Source organism: Solea solea, chromosome 15 (assembly GCF_958295425.1).
Source record: "Solea solea chromosome 15, fSolSol10.1, whole genome shotgun sequence".
In the NCBI taxonomy this organism is placed as follows: domain Eukaryota; kingdom Metazoa; phylum Chordata; class Actinopteri; order Pleuronectiformes; family Soleidae; genus Solea; species Solea solea.
This window is the reverse complement of record NC_081148.1, coordinates 2,495,422-2,517,106: the sequence shown is the minus strand read 5'-3', so window position 1 is coordinate 2,517,106 and position 21,685 is coordinate 2,495,422. Positions and strand designations below refer to the sequence as shown.

The window sequence follows — 21,685 nt, the reverse complement described above, 5'->3', positions numbered from 1 at the left end:
ATCTACTTCCGGTGCAGCACTGTGACGTCATTCCTCCGCGACTGCGCTGTAGTTCTAAACTTTCAAAATGACAGCGCTCTACGGGGACTACCGTACCCAGAGAGCACCGCGGCTCACAGACCGTCAACACACGGAGACTGAAGGACGAAACATGGTGATCGGTGAGTTCTGCTTCATTTTACTGTGGTTCTGCAGTAGTTATGTGGTTCTACTGTGGTTCTGTGGTTCTGCTGTGGTTCTACTGTGGTTCTACTGTGGTTCTACTGTGGGTTAATGGTTCTTCTGTAGTTTTACTGTAGTTCTACTGTGGTTCTACTGTAGTTCAACAGTAGTTCTGCTGTGGTTCTACTGTCGTTCAACTATAGTTCTGCTGTGGTTCTACTGTGGTTCTGTAGTTCTGCTGTGGTTCTACTGTACTTCTACTGTAGTTCTGCTGTGGTTCTACTGTAGTTCTGCTGTGGTTCTGCTATAGTTCTTCTGTAGTTCTACTGTGGTTCTGCCATAGTTCTGCTGTAGTTCTACTGCAGTTCTACTGTGGTTCTACTGTAATTCTATTGTGGTTCTGCTGTGGTTCTTCTGTAGTTCTACTGTGGTTCTGCTGTAATTTTACTGTGGTTCTCATGTAGTTCTACTGTGGTTCTTCTGAAGTTCTAATGTAGTTCAACTGTAGTTCTACTGTGGTTCTTCTGTAGTTCTACTGTAGTTCTGCTCTGGTTCTGCTGTAGTTCTACTGTGGTTCTACTGTGGTTCTTCTGTAATTCTACTGTAGTTCTTCTCTGGTTCTGCTGTAGTTCTACTGTGGTTCTACTGTGGTTTCTTCTGACCTGACCTCTGATCTCTAACCTCAGTGTTTGTGCGCTTTGACCTGGGCCCTGCCGTGGCGGTGGAGCTGCAGGAGGAGGCGAGCGTGGCCGAGCTGAAGGACGCAGTGGCGAGCCGTCACGGTGTCCATCCAGACACGCTGCGGGTTCTGTTCGCTGGGAGAGAGCTGAGGTCGGAGGTCACACTGCAGGTGAGGTCAGAGTTCAGAGAGAGTGCACAGAGCAGAGGAGAAACAACATGAGTAAACAATTCTCTCTTCCTCTCAGGGTTGTGACCTCCCTGACCAGAGCACCATCCATGTCATCCGTCCTTCTTCAGCCTCCTCCTCCTCCTCTCAGCAGCTCCCCCTGCAGGAGTCGAAGAGTCTGACCAGAGTGGACCTCAGCTTCTCCCGCCTCCCCTCCACAAGAGAGGAAGAGACAAGGGAGGAGGAGACAGCAGAGGAGACACAGGCTGGAGGTCATAAAGGTCATTGTGTGTGCACTTGAGTATTCACCTGTGAGTAGCTGCAGTACTTTCTTTGTGTCAGTACTGACTGTGTGTGCTTGTGTGTACAGGTGTGCATACATGCAGTACTTTCTTTGTGTACTGTAAGACATGCGGATCAGTGGAACCAGGAAAACTGAGAGTTCGGTGCAGTAAATGTAAAGAGACGACGATCACACTAAGCAGAGTGAGTACAAGTACACAACACAGTACTAACACTGCAAATTCAGTGAATACTGAGGTTTTCATGACTACTGTGATGATGCTGAAGACGATGTCTCTGTGTGTCAGGATCCATCCTGCTGGGACGACGTCCTCCTCCCTGGTCGTATCCATGGCATGTGTCAATCAGACGGTTGTGATGGCAACGAAGCTGTGAGAGAACACAGTTGTTTGTTTACTGTTAATGTTTACTTCCTGTTGACAGAGGTTGTAACATTTGACACCCGTGACAGTGTGTGTGTGTGTGTGTGTACAGGAGTTCTTCATGAAGTGTGCGTCTCATCCAACCTCAGACGATGAACCCTCTGTGGCCCTTGACCTCATCATGACTAACACCAGAGACGTGCCCTGCATCGCTTGCACTGACATCATGTAACACACACACACACACACACACATACACACACACTGATCAAATTTTAATATAATGTCACTGTGTCTATGTCTTTGTGTCTTAGGGACGTGGTCCTGGTCTTCCAGTGTCCCGAGCGTCATGTGATCTGTCTCGACTGTTTCCGACGTTACTGTGAAACTCGACTGAACGAGCGACAATTTGTTCATCACCGTGACATCGGATACTCTCTGCCCTGCACTGGTTAGCTGTTAGCTACACCTGACCATGCTAATAATATGTTAGCTATACCTATCCATGCTAATCACATGTTAGCTACACCGGACCTTGCTAATAATATGTAAGCTATACCTATCCATGCTAATCACATGTTAGCTACACCTGACCATGCTAATAATATGTTAGCTACACCCGACCATGCTATTCACATGTTAGCTACACCTGACCACGCTAATAATATGTTAGCAATACCCGACCATGCTAATCACATGTTAGCTTCACCAACCATGCTAATCACATGTTAGCTACACCGGACCATGCTAATCACATGTTAGCTTCACCCAACCATGCTAATCACATGTTAGCTACACCGGACCATGCCTGATAATATGTTAGCTATACCTATCCATGCTAATCACATGTTAGCTACACCTGACCATGCTAATCACATTTTAGCTACACCTGACCATGCTAATAATATGTTAGCTACAGCCGACCATGCTAATCACATGTTAGCTACATCTGACCACGCTAATAATATGTTAGCAATACCCAACCATGCTAATCACATGTTAGCTTCACCCAACCATGCTAATCACATGTTAGCTACACCGGACCATGCTAATCACATGTTAGCTTCACCCAACCATGCTAATCACATTTTCATGTTGTCAGTTGACCTCAGTGAGATTTTATTTATTAACGTGTGTGTGTATGTGTGTGTGTAGCTGGCTGCTCGGACTCTCTCATTAAAGAAATTCATCACTTTAGAGTTTTGGGCAACGAACAGGTAAATATTTAATTTTTACCCACAATGCACCTGAGACACACAGACGCTTTCACCCCCCTCTCTCCCTTGCTCAGTATGGGCGGTACCTACAGTACGGCGCTGAGGAGTGCCTGCTGACGATTGGAGGGCTGATGTGTCCATCACCTGGCTGTGGGGCGGGGCTTGTGCCTGCTGATGACAGCAGGAGGGTGGAGTGTGACCAACGTGCTGGCTGCGGCTTCGTATTCTGCAGAGACTGCAGGGGGGCCTACCACCAGGGGGCGTGTCAGACACAAACTGCCCAGCCCACGGACGACGCCTCGCAGGTATGTTTCTTGAGGTCACATGACTGAACATGGTGAGAGTCTGTGCTGCCCCCCCTGCTGTCCTCCTCTCGTCTCCAGGGCTTTGTGGTGGACGAGGAGGCGTGTCTTCGGGGGAGGTGGGACCGAGAGTCGCTGCTCTTCATCCGGGAGTCGACCAAACGCTGCCCTCAGTGTTCAGTCCCTGTGGAGCGCAACGGTAGACGACAAGGCCACTCACTCACTCACTCACTCACTGATGACTTATCATTTCTGTTAACGGTCACGTGAACTGTGTCTCCCCCTGCAGGCGGCTGCATGCACATGCAGTGTTCTCTGTGCAGAGCTGAGTGGTGCTGGATCTGTGGAGTCGCCTGGAACACTGAGTGTCTTGGACAACACTGGTTTGGATAGTGACACTGAGGACAGACAGAGACACTGAAGACACTAGTTCTCTGTGGATAAGACCTGTGTGCACATATATTTATATATATCCTAGCTCTGCTGCAAAGGATCATGGGAAAATTGTGTTGTTTAATTGAACTGCTCATGTTGTTTTTACTTTATAGAAGAATCAGGGATTAAAAGTGATCATATTGATTGTAGAATCTGTGTTTTGTTCGCTCAATATTCATGATTTTGTTTGTTGTTGTTGCTTCTAATTTAGAAGTTTAAGTTAAGGGTTTGGCCACTAGAGGACACTACACACTACACCTGACATCACAGTGTGAATGTCAGTCAGTCATCATCTACCGCTTTATCCTCAACCAGAGGGTCACGGTTGTGCCAATCTCAGCTACATCGGGCGATAGGTGGGGTACACCCTGGACAGTTCGCCAGTCCATCGCAGGGCCACACACAGATAGAGACAAACAACCATTGGTCAATTTAGAGTGTCTAATTTACCTAATCCCCACATTGCATGTTTTTGGACTGTGGGAGGAAGCCGGAGAACCCGGAGAGAACCCACCCACACACGGGGAGAACATGCAAACTCCATGCAGAAAGGCCCTTGGGCTCGAACCCGGGTCTTCTCGCTGCAAGGCGAGAGTGCTAACCACCAAACCACCGTGTGGCCCCAGTCAGTCAGTCAGTCATCATCTACCGCTTTATCCTCTGCCAGAGGGTCGAGGGGGGTGCTGTGCCAATCTCAGCTACATCGGGCGATAGGCGGGGTACACCCTGGACAGTTCGCCAGTCCATCGCAGGGCCACACACAGATAGAGACACAACAACCATTCACTCTCACACTCACTCCTATGGTCAATTTAGAGTGTTCAATTTACCTATCCCCACATTGCATGTTTTTGGACTGTGGGAGGAAGCCACGCACACACGAGCAGAAAGGCCCTTGTTCCAATCGGGGCTCGAACCCGGATCTTCTCGCTGCAAGGCGAGAGTGCTAACCACTACACCACCGTGTGGCCCCAGTGTGAATGTATAAAACATTTATTATTAATAAATATATGTATTATTTAACTGGAATAGAAAAGCTCAACATTGATGTGCTTGAATGTCAAAATAAATCAAATCTGAATAAAGTATATTATTTATTTTTGTTGTTTATTAATAATAATGTGTCTTGTTACAGAGAAAATATTATTCGTCATCATCACCAGTAATGTACAGTAGAGGATAAGGGCCAAAAACTAAACATTTATAAAATTGCATATTTTTTCCCAAAGAGTCTTCACAACCAGACAGAGCTAAAACAAATACACAAAACTTTCTGGACAATTGCAACAAAAAGAGCAATCAACATCAATTTGCTGCATTGAGGGAGAGACTGGAGGCGGATGCAGAAGCGGATGAGACGGACTGAGTTGGAGGGAAAAATTGAAGAAGCTACACTTTTTTATTGGTTTTGTTTGTTTTTTTCTTATTTTGTTTGTTTCCGCAGTATCTGAGTGTTTTTTGGCAGTTGACATAAACTGGTGTGTGACTGGATCGAGATGGTAAGCCAGGGGGATGAAGATGAGGATGAAATGGAGTGTGGTGGCTGGACACCACTTTCTAGTAGGAGAGAACGAGGACAGGGTCAAAACAAACGGGAGGAAATAAATCAAGGCAATAAAAGAGGGTGGAGAGAAGACAGTTCAAATGATGAGCGACGATTTAACCTTAAAAAAGTAGCAAGGGAAGAATTCAAACTGATTCTAAAATTTAAAAAGGAAGATGAGCACATCACTTTAAGCCCAATCGTGCTGTCACAGGATTTAAAAAAGAAGTAGGGGAAGTAGAAATGGCGAAAATCCTGAGAGATGGAAACTTGTTAGTAATCTGTAAAACAGAAGAGCAAAAAAATAAAGCATTACATATCGAAAATATTTGCAAAAAAAGGACATGTGAAAGAAGGGTACTTGGAGAGAACCGGGTGTCACAGGGAGTTATAACGGGCATTCCTGTTGACGAAGACTTAGAAAAACTCAAACAGAGCATCAATGGAGTTGAGATAGGCAGGATTCAAAGATTGCTGAGAAACGTCAATGGAGAGCGGATTAACAGCATGTCTGTGCTATTAGAGTTTCAGGAGTCCACACTTCCTGCATGAGTTTTCCGGTCAGACTCTATATTCCTCCCACACTTCGATGTTACAGATGTCAGAGCTATGGTCACATTGCAGCGGTGTGTAAAGGAAAGCAGAGGTGTCCCAAATGTGGAGGTGAACATAGAATCGAAGAATGCGGAGAAAATACACAAGAGAAATGTTGTAACTGTGGTGGAAACCACAAGGTGACATATGGGGGCTGTGGAATCAGGAAATGTAAAAGCAACAAACAACATAAGCTATGCAGAAGCAGCTAAAAGAGTACAGGGACATCAAATAAGGAATGTAGACGACAGAATGAATCAATCCCAAGCATCAGGGACGGGCCACGCTGAGAAGAAAGACAAAGAAGAAGCTCTTAATATAGATAAACTGATATTATTCATTGCCTATGTCATTAATTGCACTGATCAAGCCAAGCACAAAACAGAGAAAATAAAAATAATCGTGAAGGGAGCAGATAAGTTTTTAGGGATAAAAAACATGTGCTGGGAAGACATCAATAAAAAACTGGAAATGTAAGGGAAACTTGGAAACTTAGGGGACAGAACAACAAACTGATTGTCATACAATGGAATGCCAGGAGTTTCATTGCTAATGGACAGGAATTTAAACGATTTATTGACAAGTATTCAGATAAGCCAGATATTATATGCATACAAGAGACATGGTTAAAACCTCCATTAGAATTTGTAATCAGAGGTTATGAGGGTATCCGTAGAGACAGAGACGCAGGCAGTGGAGGGGGATGCGCAATATTTGTAAAACAAGGAATACAATATAGCATATTAGGTAAAGGAAGGGAGTATATATATATGTATATGTATATGTATATATATATATACTGTATATATATATATATATATATATATATATACATAGCAATTGAAGTATGGACAAGAACAGGAAACATAAGAGTGGTACATTTTTACAATCCATGTACGAAACTTTCAGTAGAAGCAATGGACAAATTTAATGCGTACATTGAGGGGAAAATGATATGTTGTGGAGATTTTCATGCGCATAGTAGACTGAGGGGTAGTAAAAATGATGATTATGGGATAGTGATTGAAGAGATAATGGATGGGAAAAACCTGGTATGTGTAAATGATGGAAGAAGCACAAGAATGAATATCAGATCAGGCACAGAGTCAGCGTTAGATCTTACACTGGTGTCAGACGCTCTAGCAGCTGTGTGTTCATGGGAAGTGATCAGAGAAACAACTACAGGAAGTGATCAGAGAAACTACTACAGGAAGCGATCAGAGAAACAACTACAGGAAGTGATCAGAGAAACAACTACAGGAAGTGATCGGAGAAACAACTACAGGAAGTGATCAGAGAAACAACTACAGGAAGTGATCGGAGAAACAACTACAGGAAGTGATCAGAGAAACAACTACAGGAAGTGATCAGAGAAACAACTACAGGAAGCGATCAGAGAAACAACAATAGGAAGTGATCAGAGAAACAACAATAGGAAGTGATCAGAGAAACAACTACAGGAAGTGATCAGAGAAACAACTACAGGAAGCGATCAGAGAAACAACAATAGGAAGTGATCAGAGAAACAACAATAGGAAGTGATCAGAGAAACAACTACAGGAAGCGATCAGAGAAACAACAATAGGAAGTGATCAGAGAAACAACAATAGGAAGTGATCAGAGAAACAACTACAGGAAGCGATCAGAGAAACAACAATAGGAAGTGATCAGAGAAACAACAATAGGAAGTGATCAGAGAAACAACTACAGGAAGCGATCAGAGAAACAACAATAGGAAGTGATCAGAGAAACAACAATAGGAAGTGATCAGAGAAACAACTACAGGAAGTGATATATTACTAATAAAGAAATGCAAGCAATACATGTTAGCAGAAGTGTGGATGAGTTAAATGAGTATTTGTGTGTAAAACTATTGTAGAGGCAGCAAATCATACAATTAAAAAGAAGGAAGGAAATAATAAAATGAGAATTGTACCTTGGTGGTCAGAGGAATGTGATAAAGTTATTAAAGAGAGAAATAAGACTTTTAAAAAGTTGGAAAAAAAACATAACTTTCAAAATCTTATTGATTATAAAAGGATACAAGCAACTGTGAGAAGAACCATAAAACATTCAAAGAAAGAACATTGGAGATTATTTTGTAACTCAAGAATCGATCAACTGTGGAAAATGAATGAATGGGATTGAGGTAGAATACAGATATCAGAAATGTGAGCAAAGACCTTTGGTAAAGTACACAGCTCAGACAATATTTCTGAAGAAGGGAAAAGAGGGAGACAAAATACAATAGCAGAAAATAAAGAATAAAGATTATAAATGATTTATTAAACAAGGCTTTTACAATGACATAATTAAACAGATCTCTTAGGAAAACCTAGATCCAGTCAGCACCAGGTAAGGATCAAATTTGTTATATGATGATTAATAATCTTAGTGAGCCATCAAAAAGGAAATGATTAGAACTATATAATAAAGTCTGGGAGAGTGGGAAATGTCCACATAGCTGGAAGGAAGCTGTTATAATACCGACACCTAAACCAGGAAAGAATAAAACTAACCCTGACAACTATAGGCCAATCGCCCTAACATCCAACATCTGTAAAATAATGGAAAAAATGATAAATGAAAGATTAACTTATTATATAGAAAGTAAAGGTTATATAACTAAATACCAGAGTGGCTTTAGGAAAGGAAGATGTACTATGGACCCAGTCATCTGCTTAGAACATGACATTAGAAAAGCACAAATAAACAAAGAGAGTGTAGTGGCTGTTTTTATGATATGATATGATGTGGGGAGAGGGACTTTTAATCCAACTGTCAAGGGAAGAATGCATCAGTGGATTAAAGATTTTTTGAGAGGAAGAACAATACAGGTTAGAGTAGGGGAAAAACTTTCAAGGAAGTATGTGGTAGAGAACGGAACACCTCAGGGAAGCATAATAAGTCCGCTATTGTTCTCCATCATTGTTTGAGGGCTGAGCCTCAAGAAGAAGGATTGCCGGTTGAGGCGGTGGATAATGGACTATGATTCCGATTAGAGAATCAAGGCACTTGGACAGAGAGATTTTCTTTGTCTTCTTTTAATGAAGATTGTTGAACAGCAACATGTAGTGTGTATTTAGTTTGTGTGTATATATGTGTGTATACAGGTGTGTACATGTGTGGTCTGAAATCAGAGAAAAACAATAACGTGTCACAAAATGCTCAGAATATTATTCTGTACTTACATCAATAAACGATTCTTAACAGCTGCAAATTGCTGCTTAAGAATAGCATAACAACAGAAATGTATTATCGGTGAATAATTTAACATGTAAACGTCTTTTACTAAAGCATGGTCACAAACACAATAAACTCAGTTGCAATATCGATGCAAGCAAGGGCAAAGCTAACCGCTACTGAGACACAAGCCATTTATCCACTCAAGCTCACACAATATGTTCCATGCAACACAAAACAGGAATAATAATCAAATATCCACAACCAGTAAGCAGAACACACTTACATTTCCTCAAGAACGCACACATAATGTTGGAAACACACAGAAAGTCCATGCAGCTTCACGCAGTCTGGTCTGCTGCCTGTCAGTGTGACTGGGCATGTCCTGACGTGTTCAGACCGTGCTACTGCCTTTGACCAGTAGATGGTGCTTTACCTTTAGGGCTTTCTCACACAGCCGCCCCCAAAAGTCTGTCTTGAGGACATTTGAACTCCCAGAGAAAGTCCATCAGTTGGCGTTATCCTCAGAGTCACTGATCTTGGGTAGCTGGATGAGTCGGGCGACAGGCTGGACGTAGGTCTTGTCCTTAACCTTGACAGTGGCTGTTCTGATGTTTCCATCTGGTCCAGGGTAGATCTTGACCACTTTGCCCACTGGCCAGAGAGCTCATGGGAGTTGTGGATCAATTATCAGAACGACCTGGTCCACGGCAAGTTGGCCTCCATCTGTCTGCCATTTAGCTCTTCCTTGTAGGCTTGGCAGGTACCGTCGGATGAAGGTTGACCAGAAGTTGTCTGCTAGCACCTGACTATGCCTCCATCGTCGTGTCCCCAAAATACTGCTGGAGTCATACAAGGCCTGTGGCAGTGAGGAATCACGACGTCCCATAAGTAAAACATGCGGCGTAATTGGGTCAGGGTCAGCAGCATCATCTGAGACATATCCGAGTGGTTTAGCGTTTAAAATCCCCTCGACTTCAACAAGAACGGTGTGCAGGACCGGCTCTGGCACTGACTGATCCCGGAGGATGACCCTAAGCGCTGTTTTCACTGATCAAACCTCCCGCTCCCAGGCCCCGCCGAAATGTGGAGCACTTGGGGGGGTTGAACTGGAAGGAGATCTTCTGTTTCGCTAGCTGATCTTGCAGCTCAGGTGCCATAGCATCAAAGGCCTCCCGTAACTCCAGTTCTCCTCCAACAAAGTTGGTACCATTATCACACAGGAGTTCAAAAGGTGTACCACGCCTGGCGATGAATCGGCGCAAGGACAGCAGGAAGGCATCTGTGTCAAGGCTCTCTAGCAGGTCAAGGTGGACACACCTGGTAGTTAGGCATTTGTACACAATCCCCCATCGCTTTTCAGTCCTGCGGCCGATTTTCACAACAAAAGGGCCAAAACAGTCCACTCCCGTCGAGTAGAATGGCGGCTTGTAGATGCGCAGCCTGCAGGGCGGAAGATCGGCCATCTTGGGAATGTCTGGCTTGGCGCGCCAGAGCTGGCATTCCCTGCAGCTGTGTATAGGTGGCTGCGTCTGCAGTCTGACAATCGCTGGAGGCAGCCGCCCCATGAAGGGAAGTGACGGTAGTCTGGACTAGATCTTTCCAGGTGTGAAACTGAATCGGATCAGGTAGGTTTGGGTTCTGAGCCTCCCATGTAATACCGACGAGGGTGGACTTCCTGAGTTCAACAGAGTCGGGCCCATCGTCTGCTGCTGTGGGCATAGTCGGCCAATGGTCAGGAGGCTGATGGAGGAAATCCACTAGTCCATCGGTGTGGATGTGCCAAGTCTGAGAGCCTCAGACCTCGCGTTATGTCATCGGCCGGATTTCTTGCCGAATCCACATATCTCCACCTGGCCACCTCGGTAAGAGTTTGAATCTCCGCAATATGCGTGCCAACAAAGACTTTGTAACGGCACGACTCAGATCTCAGCCATTGGAGCACCGTAGTGGAGTCTGACCAGAGGAATATCTGCTGGATGGGTATGGTCAGCTCCGTCTGGATGAACTTGGCAAGTTGAGCGCCAGTGAGCGCTGCACTTAGTTCCAGACGGGGCATGCTCAGGCGTTTTCCTTGATCATCAACTGTGCGTAGGTAGGCCACTGATCCATACGCTCTCTCTGATGCGTCGCAGAAGACGTGAAGCTCCCTGGATCCAGTAGGCTTGTCGGCACATAGAGGTGCATAAGTCCGTGAGAATTGGAGGTGAATAAGCTCAGGAAGCTCATTCACCCAAGCTGTCCACTGCTCTCTCAGAGACTGGGGTTCAAGCAGATCATCCCATTTGATGTCTTGCTTCCAAATATCCTGGATGAGGACCTTAGCCCTGGTGGTGAAGGGAATGATAAAGCCCAGTGGATCATACTGGCTAGCTAGGGCTTTGTAGATGTTCCTCAGGGTTGGCTCAAGGTGGTCCGCTGGACGGAGCTTAAAGCCTAGAAAGTCGGTGAGACAGTTCCACTGAAGGCCCAAGGTCGACTCTTGCAGGTTGTTACTGCCCTTAGACAGCCAAAGCTCACAGCGCTCTGATTTGGCTTCTGAGGGAAGATGCTTGATCACTGCTGGCACATTACTCGCCCACTGCCTGAGATCAAATCCTCCTTCCAGGAGTAGCTGGCGTAGGTCGTCAATGAAAGCTTTGGCTTCGGCAGTGGTGCGGGTGCTATGTAGACAATTGTCCACATGAAAGGAGTGCTCCACAACCTCTACCAAGTTGGACTTGTCACCACAGCTGTCCTGAACATGGTGCTGGAGGGCGAATACAGCGCAACAGGGGCTGCATGTAGTGCCGAATGGCAGCACCTGCCATTCGTAGATGGTTGGCTCTTCCTCCCTCTGCATGTTTCTCCAGATGAACCTCAGCACCGGTGTGTCAGTGGGCTGCAAGCGGATCTGGTGGAACATCGCCTTTATGTCCCCGCTCACAGCAACCGAATGCTGACGGAACCTCAGCAAGACACAAAGTAAAGAGGGCCCTAAGGTTGGTCCAGGCAACAGGAGCTCGTTCAGTGACTGCCCTCGGTATTGAAAAGAACAGTCGAAGACAACTCTGTCCTTTCCGTTGTGGTGGACCATGTGGTGTGGTATGAACCATGACTCTGACGACTGTCCTGCTTCTCCTGGTGAAACCTTTGATATGTAGCCCGCTTCCTCCAGCTTCTGGATCTCAGCACAGTAAGACTTGGCCTGTGTAGGGTTCTTAGCGAGCTTCCGTTCTGTGTTGCGAAGCCTGGGGAGTACTGCTTCCGCCGGAGCATGGAGAGCTATTTCAGTCGTACGGCGAAGAAGAGGAGTGGCGTAGCGTGGGATGCCATCTACGGTCACTCTAGTAGTGGCTGTCTGGAGCAGAGTGAGAGCTTGTTGGTCTTCCTTTGAGCGAGTGGCAGCCTTCTCACTGTAGGGCAAGGTGTCCATTTGCCAGAGGCGCTCCACGTTCCTGAGAAGCTCGCTGGAAGCTGAGGCTGTGGCGATGCGCAGGCACTGTTGGACTCCAGGTGAAAGATGGACAGTATCAACTGGCCCTTGAAGCGACCAGCCCAGCTGAGTGCAGATGGCAACGGGTCCACCTGAAGGTCCTGCATGCACCGGTTGGCCTGGAGTAATCAGGTGAGGCATATCAGATCCAATTAGAAGCAGAGTTCGGGCACGGTTCACCGGGGGTAAAGGAAGCTCTCTGAGGTGGTTATATTTCTGCTGCAGCACGGCAACTGGATAAGTGTGTTCAGCGAGAGCCAATCCCTCTGCAGTGAAGGCGTGGGATATCAGGTGCTTCTCGGATGGCCGCAGTGGTGATGATACCTCCAGGGAGAATGATGCGCCATTGAGTTGCTTAACGCTTTGGTGCACCGTCTGCAGGGGTAGAGTCTCTGGATGGCAGACGAGGTTAAGCTGTTGCACCACTTGAGGAAGGACGATGCTCCTCTCTGACCCGTCATTGAGTACTGCATAAGTCTCCATCCTTCGGTCACCGTTATGGAGGAGGACCTTGACTACCTTCAGCATTACTCTTTGAGATCTGTTAGGCCGGTCCAGATACACTTTCGTGGGGAGTACACTGACCGTATACACTTTCCGTTTTGTTTCCTGGACTGACTCATGCAAGACAGTGAGGTGCGTTTCCTTGCAGGTTTTACAGGGGCGCTTAAGCGTGCACCGGTCCTCGTGTGATTGCGTCCACATTTCCGACACCGTTTGCCGTCCTTGAGCCACTTCAAGACTTGGTCGGTGTTCAACTTCTTGAATTCCTCACAGGAATTGAGATAGTGGTCGTGACTGTCACAATATGGACAGTAAGGTTTGGGCTTGGGTCTGACCTTTGCCTGCGTATGCCCTGCCCCGAATGTCTCGTCCCTGGTTACCTCCTCAGCTGCAGTGAAGCACACCATCGTTGGCTTCTCTCTGGGCTGAGCGGTTCGCTGATCCTTCCTAGCAGGTCGAGGGGGCTTCAGTCTGATACAATGCTGCCGCTCTACTGGAGATGCGCCTTGCGTGAGACTTTGTTTGGAGCCAGGTAGCCAAGTCCTGAAGGGTATAGGTTCTGTCGGTGCCAGTCTGCAGAATACCCTATCGCAGGCAATACTCAACAAAGCCATCGCGGAAACCCACCTTGAGAGCAGGCGCGTTGACTATGGCACCAAGCTCACTCTGGACCAGCTGTCGTCGCTGCCCGTACTTATCTTGTAGAGCCTGCAATGCACTCGTATATGGTGCAGGGTCATGCATGTACGCCTTGGCAAGCTGCAGTGCACTTGGGAGCTTGATGTGTCCTATCAACACTTGATATTTATATTGCTCACTAAGGTGAAGGTTGCTTCCCAGTACGTTGTCTAGTGCAAGCTTGAGCAGAGCAAAGTCACTCTCTCGACCACTCTCGAACACTGGCAGGGAAGGTTGAGGGATCCCAAGGGCTGATGCAAGAAGTAACTCGGCTCCGGGTAGTGGTGTGTAACCAGGGTAGGGAGCAGAGAGAACTGGAGCAGTCTGTTGCCCGTGGTGAGTCGAGAAGAGTGGTGGAGCTTGGCTGGCATGCTGAGCAGTGTTGAGTGGCTCCATGGCTGGTTGGCTGTAAGCGGGTTGGTACACGGGTTGGTTATAGTATGAACTTGTTGCCTCACTTGTGGGGGAGAAATAAGGGGGTGCGCAACAGCAGCAGGTGTTGGAAGTGACCGAGTTGACCGTGAGAGCTGGGAAGCAGATAGAAGCGTGTCTGCCTGTCTTGCCTGCACTGTCGGTGGTAAGTCCAGGTAAGGGTCGGACTTGTCGGAGTGTACAGATGAAGGTGCAGGTGGCAAAGCATTGGTAAGCATCGAAGAACGAAGCTTGGCGATCTCAAGCTCCTGTTCGGCCCTCGTTAGGCGCTGCTCTCTCTCTAGCCGCCTATTGAGTGCTTCTCTGGCTTTGAGTGCCTCATCTTGAAGCCGCTGTGCTTCTTTGGCCTGATCATCCAGCAGTTTACACTCCAAGTCTGCTTGAGTCTCATGCTCCATCATATGGCGGATATCTTCCAGCTCCAACTGCTTTATTCTCTCTTCCAAGATTGCAGCTTGTGCAGTTGAGAGACCCTGAGTGGGATACGTACCAAAGGAGTAGCATGTACGCCTACTGGATCTGCTATGGGTGTATGAACTCCTGTTGGATGACCTGCTCGGGTTGCTGCTGTGGTGGCTGCTAGAGCGGGAAACAGTAGCAGGTGAATCTGGGTGTGCAGATGGCTGGAATCCAACGTGGTAGTCCTCCAGGTAAGCAGGCAAGCGATGCTCTCTCTGTGGACGTCTCCGGGGCTCTGAGGTGCCTGATGCTGCATCGTCCATGATCCTCTTCTTAGGTTGCACTCAATCCGGCTGGAAGGACCAATGTTTGAGGGCTGAGCCTCAAGAAGAAGGATTGCTGGTTGAGGCGGTGGATAATGGACTATGATTCCGATTAGAGAATCAAGGCACTTGGACAGAGAGATTTTCTTTGTCTTCTTTTAATGAAGATTGTTGAACAGCAACATGTAGTGTGTATTTAGTTTGTGTGTATATATGTGTGTATACATGTGTGTGTACATGTGTGGTCTGAAATCAGAGAAAAACAATAACGTGTCACAAAATGCTCAGAATATTATTCTGTACTTACATCAATAAACGATTCTTAACAGCTGCAAATTGCTGCTTAAGAATAGCATAACAACAGAAATGTATTATCGGTGAATAATTTAACATGTAAACGTCTTTTACTAAAGCATGGTCACAAACACAATAAACTCAGTTGCAATATCGATGCAAGCAAGGGCAAAGCTAACCGCTACTGAGACACAAGCCATTTATCCACTCAAGCTCACACATTTTGTTCCATGCAACACAAAACAGGAATAATAATCAAATATCCACAACTAGTAAGCAGAACACACTTACATTTCCTCAAGAACGCACACATAATGTTGGAAACACACAGAAAGTCCATGCAGCTTCACGCAGTCTGGTCTGCTGCCTGTCAGTGTGACTGGGCATGTCCTGACGTGTTCAGACCGTGCTACTGCCTTTGACCAGTAGATGGTGCTTTACCTTTAGGGCTTTCTCACAATCATGATAAATGACATTTAGAATGAAATAGAAAAGGATTCTGGATGTTCTTTATTCACAGATGATGGGGCAATTTGGAAGAGGGAAAACGCATAGATTTCATTGTAAATAAGGTACAAGGGGATATTACAAAAATAGAAGAATGGGCATATAAATGGGGATTCAAATTCTCAGTTAATCAAACAAAGACGATGATATTTACAAAGAAAAGAATAGAAGATAGAGTAAAACTGAAACCATACAATCACGAGTTGAAGAGAGTGAAATTACTTAAACTATTAGGGATATGGTTTGATGAGAAAGTTACATATTCAAAAATGAATGGACAAATGTAAGAAAATATTGAATATAATGAGATGTTTAGTTGGTAGGGAATGGGGAGCAGATAGGAATGCTTTAAGGGGCATGTATCATGGATTACTAAGATCAGTGCTAGATTATGGCTGTGTGGTGTATGGATCTGTAGCAAGCACACATCAGTATCAGGCACTAAGGTTATGCGCAGGAGCTTTTAAAACAACCCTGACATCAGCACTCCAAGAAGAAATGGGGGAAATGCCACTAGAATTAAGAAGGATACAGAACTCATTGAACTACTGGACCAGACTTCTTCTTCTTCTTTTCCTTTGGGCTGCTCCCTTCAGGGGTCGCCACAGTGAATCAACCTCCTCCATCACCCTGTTCTCTGTATCCCCCTCTCTCATTCCAACTAACTTCATGTCCTCTTTCACTACATCCATAAACCTTCTCTTTGGTCTTCCTCTAGACCTCCTGCCTGTTAGTTCCAACCCCAGCATCCTTCTACCAATATACTCACTATCCCTCCTCTGTACATGACCAAACCATCTCATTCTGGCCTCTCTGACTTTATCTCCAAAACATCTAACATGTGCTGTTCCTCTGATTGACTCATTCCTGATCCTATCCATCTTCGTCACTCCCAAAGAGAACCTCAACATCTTCATCTCTGCTACCTCCAGCTCTGCTTCCTGTCTTTTCCTCAGTGCCACTGTCTCTAGACCATACAGCATCGCTTGTCTCACCACTGTCTTTTATATCTTTCCTTTCATTCTGGCTGATACTCTTTTATCACACATTACCCCTGACACTTTCTCCACCCATTCCAAACAGCTTGAACACGTTTCTTCACCTCTTTTCCACAATCTCCACTGCTCTGGACTGTTGACCCTAAATACTTCAAATCCTCCACCTTCTTTATCTCCACTCCCTGTAGCCTCATGGTTCCACTTGGGTTCCAGAACTACTGGATCAGACTACAGGGTCATAATCAGAATCATCCAACACAAGACACATTAAAACCATGTTGGGAAAAGGAGAAAGGAAACAGAAAAAGCTTTGGATGGACAATCAATCAGACGGCATCAGAGCTTACAGTAGACCAATACAGCGTTAGCCCAACAGTACCACTGTCGACAATAACACCATGGATTCTTACAGATGCCACATAGTAGATCTTACATGGTTAGAGAAGGAAAACAAAGATAGGCAGAGCCAGAACCCACAGGTAATACAAGATTATATAGACAGTTATCATGGATACATCATACAAGTATACACACATGCATCAAAAAACTGGAATAGGAGTCTTCATACCAGAATTTCAAACATTTAACAACAGAAACGATTAAGCGATAATGTATCAGTGTACACAGGATAACTCACTGCTATTCTATTAGCAGAAATACAACCACTGAAAACAATCATCTGTTCAGACTCAAGTTCATCACTCATAAGTTTACAATCCAGCCATTCTGAAAGCAGACAAGACCTCATTATAGAAATACAACAAACATTATATAGAATTCAGATGATGGGACTTTATGGATACCAGCACACATTACAGGGGTTAAAGGGAACCAAATAGCAGACAAGGTGGCAAAAGCAGCAACACGACATAAAAATATAGATCTAGCAATAAAATTAAGCAAAACAGAAATAAACTGCATCATTAAACAAAAACTAGGAGAGATGGCAAAAACAATGGGAGGAGGAGAGGAAAGGCAGATGGTTTTACAGTATCCAAAGAAAAGTGGGAGCAACTAGGCGCACGGAAAGAAGCAGGAAAGAAGAAAATATAATATCGAGGATCAGATTTGGTCATACGGGATTAAACAACACATTATTTCTTATCAATAAACACAATACAGACAGATGTGATCACTGTGGGCAGGAGGAATCCATTCATCATGTTATTACACAATGTCAGAAATATCAAAGGGAGAGAGAAGTGATGATTAGAAAGCTGAGAGACATTGATGAGGAATGGGAGTTGGTGGAGGTATTGAGCAAGAACCGGAGTGAGTGCTACAAAATATTACTGCAGTTTCTGCAGTTACTGCAAGGTTGATTGGGAGGATATAAGATGTGTGAGTGTGTGAATTGGTGTATGTATATGTATATAGGTTGTTGTTTTTTTGTGTTTTGTAGTGTGTATATCTGTATATCTGTATCTATATGTATATAAATAGATATAATTATTTATTTATTTATTATTACTATTGTTATTATTATTTGTTTTTTTCACTTTTAAGTAATAGTTCAGTTGGTTTAACGTTTCGATCCACAGTCCATACCAGATGGTGGCGGTAATGCACCAAATCGTTGTTTGCCAACCGCCATTAAACCTCAGAAAAGAAGAAGAAGAATTTGCTGCGTTTGGATAGAGAAGGGTCTAGCTGCAGACCCGCAGACCACTCAACGAAACGCCCCTTTACTCAACGAAACGCCCCTTCACTCAACGAAACGCCCCTTTACTCAACGAAACGCCCCCTCACACTACACGACACTCTGATTGGCTCTCAAGAGACTGCGTCTGAAACGTGATGAAGTTTACGTTGACCTAGTATGAAGAGAGAACCCGAAAAAGTAACACGGGAAAAACACGGGAAAATTACGGAGGAAAAGGTAAGAATGGATAAAAAACACATTTTGATATTGAACACTGGATGAATATTCATTATTTGTATCCATTAAATCAATTAAGTGCAGTTTATTAACCAGTTATGTCTGCATGCTGTAACGATAGCGATTGTAACAGCAAGCAAGACGCAGCGATTTTCTCCCTTTTTTTTCTTTTTTTCCTTTTTTTCTTTTATTTATAGGTACAGGTTATAACATTGACAATATAACATTGTCTCATTTTCAACCAAGAAACGTATAAGATAAACTATATGATCTCTATATATTAGTATTTATCTGTTTTTTAATCTTTAAATGACTCTGACAAGTTGCACACAGCTTTGCTCATTTGAAAACGTGTGACCTCAGTTCTACAATTGTTAAGATAAAAGATTTAATGATGAATAATATTTTTCATGTTTAGAAATTAGAAGTTCTGTTGAATCACAGTCAACAGTGTCATTTGATTTGATTTATTTCAGTTAGCCTGCTTATATTTTAGGACAGGGAAAGTCTTAAAGGCAAATGCAGTCCAGTTCATTACTACTTGATTCTGGATTAAAAATGTTTCCATGATAAAAAATACAAAATACAATTTTAATTTACATTTTCTCTTATAGAGCAACACTACGTTCAGTGAAGGAGCAGACCCTGAGCTGAGGAGATGCGACTCGGACACTGATCTGCACAAAAAAGGGGAGCTATGCAAAGCTTGTGGCTCATCTGCAGGGACACCAAAGGTCAATGGTGGAGTACGGTGGTAAGTCCTAAATTATCAAATATTTTTTCATTTCAACGCTGAAAGGCTTTAATTTCCCCATGAGCCTTATGTATTATGAAATGTGATGTTATTTCTGTTTGTCCTGACCATGGATAACTGTGACCATCAAACTATTCAACTCATCCATTTGAGTATCAGAAACTCAAAATAAGTAAAGTAAAGTAAACTAATGCTGGAGCCATTTCATCTATGTGTACTGTACTTCATGTGTGTAGAATCTTAAGTCAATGTGTATTTTATTTTCACTCTTGTTGAGAATTTAGATATTGAGAAAAAGTTTCAAGATTCCTGCATTTTTATAGATGCCCCTGATAATAATGATTGTTCTCAGAAGTAATGTAACAATTTGCCTCTCAGACAGGCTTATCTGTATATCCATTTAGGGCAGTGATGTTACTGTGGCCAAACAAGTTGCCAGCCAGGATGACACCTCTTATCAGAGGAAGTGCAAATAATCAGGGAAAGAAAATGTCTTATTCAAAGTTCTTAATCACATGTATTCAGTGTTGCATATTATGTGTAATTTAATTTTAGGAAAGGGCCCAACAAGCCCAACAGAAGCGACGCGAGGCATGTTGTCTGTTAACCAGTGTAATCACAGAGGATCAGGGCATGCTGCAACACCTTAAAGTGAGTGACAATGGCATTTAGTGTGGTGTTTGTGTATTTGTATATGAATACCCAAACTAAAATCCTATACAATTTTTATAGAACATCATCACAGGCAACACGGTGTCTCCTTGGGCCAAGAAACAGGACAGGGTCATCCTTCTTTTTGAAGATGATGAACAAGTGGACAAAGTCATGCACTTCTTGTCTGAAGTACTCGAACGTACTGAGACAGACAAGAAGTCTGCAGATCCAGTGGCGTTTGTAATGGATGTACTTTTGCCAGAGGTGAGATCTCACACACTGACACTGATTTGTAGACTACATGTTTTATATGACTGCATATGTCTGTCTCCTTTTAACACATGGTCACTGTCTAACACAATCTTAAATCTTAATCTTCATGCCACAGGCAACAGTATACGCCCTCGGAGCTGTTCACTCCATCTCCCTGGACAAAGCCAAGGAGATGTACATGCGTGGCACAGAGTTTGACTCAAGGTAAGCCGGATAGTTTAGGAAACTGTTAATCCAATTTTCAGTTTATATCTTATTATGTATTTGAGTGTCTTTAACGACTTCATTATTTTGCTATATCGTTTTGTCTTGTCAGCGAGATAACCCAGCTTGGGGAACAGCTTCAGAGCCACATTTCCTCAAAAGCGAGGCAGAAACTGGATAGCTTCCTGAGCAATCACAAGAAAGCCTTGGAGTGTGAGGAATTCCTCAGGTGCCTGTAATCCCTGGGTAGTGAATGTGTCTGCTGGATAGTCTGTTGTGTATAAAATAAAGAAAATATATCATTCATCACTTGTATTCATTACATGGATTTGAAAATTAAACAACTTTCTGTGCAGAATCAAGGGTTTCAGTGCATTTGTTTTACATTCATCAAAAGACCTACTGATGTCCAACTGGCTGGGTTTGATTCAGATACCAATGTTTCACATATCTTCCTGGAAATAGGTCACATCTCCTTAATGACATACTCAGCAGATCTCTTCTACTTAACATCTGTCTACCATCACCTGGACCACACCAGCACAGAATTTAAGGAGGGTTTCTTTCAGGTTAAAAACCTGATCAAGTAGACTTTTATTAGTTCTAATCGTTGTTCTGTCCAGTTGAACAACATGTCAAACTACAGACTAATAAGACATTCAATAAATGTAGGCCTATATTAAACACACCTTTTTGTAACATACAGGTTGCCATGATGTTGGAAGTTTGCAAAAACAAATGAAATTATTCAAAGTGTGTGTTCAAAGTGGAATTTGTGATATTATATTGTATAAACATGATAATTATATCACATAAACGTGATCATTATATCACATAAACGTGATAATTATATCACATAAACGTGATATTATATTGTATAAACGTGATATTATATCACATAAACGTGATATTATATTGTATAAACGTGATATTATATTGTATAAACATGATAATTATATCACATAAACGTGATCATTATATCACATAAACGTGATAATTATATCACAAAAACGTGATACTATATTGTGTAAACGTGATGTTCAAAGAACTTTTCCAATCAGCATTTATATATTTTAGCAGTTTGGCTATAACATTTCATACTTTACAAAGTGACATTAATTATTCACAAATTTCACAGAAAATACATTTCTGTGTTCATAAAAGTCAACACGAGTATTTATTCTTCTCTATTCCTGTCGCACACCGGGATAAAAGTCTCTTGTCAACAAGTGTCTGTGAAATACGCGTGTGTAAATAAAGTTTCAATAAAAGAAGACGTTATCACGTTAGTAAACGTCATCACGTTAGTAAACGTCATCACGTTTCAGACGCAGTCTCTTGAGAGCCAATCAGAGTGTCGTGT

At 43.7% G+C, this 21,685-nt stretch overlaps 2 protein-coding genes across 3 annotated transcripts; both read left to right on the top strand.

Annotated features, from left to right (window-relative positions):
- The first annotated feature begins 5 nt into the window (after positions 1-5).
- prkn (parkin RBR E3 ubiquitin protein ligase) lies at positions 6-3,780 on the top strand. 2 transcript variants are annotated; one of them, XM_058652242.1, is made up of 11 exons: positions 6-161; positions 849-1,012; positions 1,089-1,290; positions 1,380-1,495; positions 1,600-1,683; positions 1,787-1,902; positions 1,989-2,125; positions 2,830-2,891; positions 2,966-3,196; positions 3,275-3,392; positions 3,483-3,780. In XM_058652242.1, the coding sequence occupies exons 1-11, from the start codon at positions 68-70 to the stop codon at positions 3,584-3,586; spliced, it is 1,428 nt and encodes a 475-aa protein (XP_058508225.1). In that variant the 5' UTR covers positions 6-67; the 3' UTR covers positions 3,587-3,780. The 2 variants fall into 2 exon arrangements, with proteins under 2 accessions (XP_058508225.1, XP_058508224.1); XM_058652241.1 differs by having other exon boundaries at positions 1,089-1,296.
- A 14,555-nt stretch (positions 3,781-18,335) lies between these two features.
- On the top strand, positions 18,336-20,628 carry LOC131474225 (PWWP domain-containing DNA repair factor 3A-like). The gene is made up of 6 exons (XM_058651989.1): positions 18,336-18,437; positions 19,052-19,191; positions 19,747-19,842; positions 19,924-20,109; positions 20,234-20,322; positions 20,435-20,628. The coding sequence occupies exons 2-6, from the start codon at positions 19,135-19,137 to the stop codon at positions 20,559-20,561; spliced, it is 555 nt and encodes a 184-aa protein (XP_058507972.1). The 5' UTR covers positions 18,336-18,437; positions 19,052-19,134; the 3' UTR covers positions 20,562-20,628.
- Positions 20,629-21,685: the final 1,057 nt, after the last annotated feature.

Coding starts and splice junctions, on each gene's coding strand:
- prkn (XM_058652241.1), top strand. CDS start 68: ATGACAGCGCTCTACGGGGACTACCGTACCCAGAGAGCACCGCGGCTC. Junction 1,684..1,786: donor GTTGTGATGGCAACGAAGCT/GTGAGAGAACAC, acceptor GTGTGTGTACAG/GAGTTCTTCATGAAGTGTGC. Junction 1,903..1,988: donor ATCGCTTGCACTGACATCAT/GTAACACACACA, acceptor TTTGTGTCTTAG/GGACGTGGTCCTGGTCTTCC.
- LOC131474225 (XM_058651989.1), top strand. CDS start 19,135: ATGCAAAGCTTGTGGCTCATCTGCAGGGACACCAAAGGTCAATGGTGG. Junction 19,192..19,746: donor GTCAATGGTGGAGTACGGTG/GTAAGTCCTAAA, acceptor ATTTAATTTTAG/GAAAGGGCCCAACAAGCCCA. Junction 20,323..20,434: donor GGCACAGAGTTTGACTCAAG/GTAAGCCGGATA, acceptor TTGTCTTGTCAG/CGAGATAACCCAGCTTGGGG.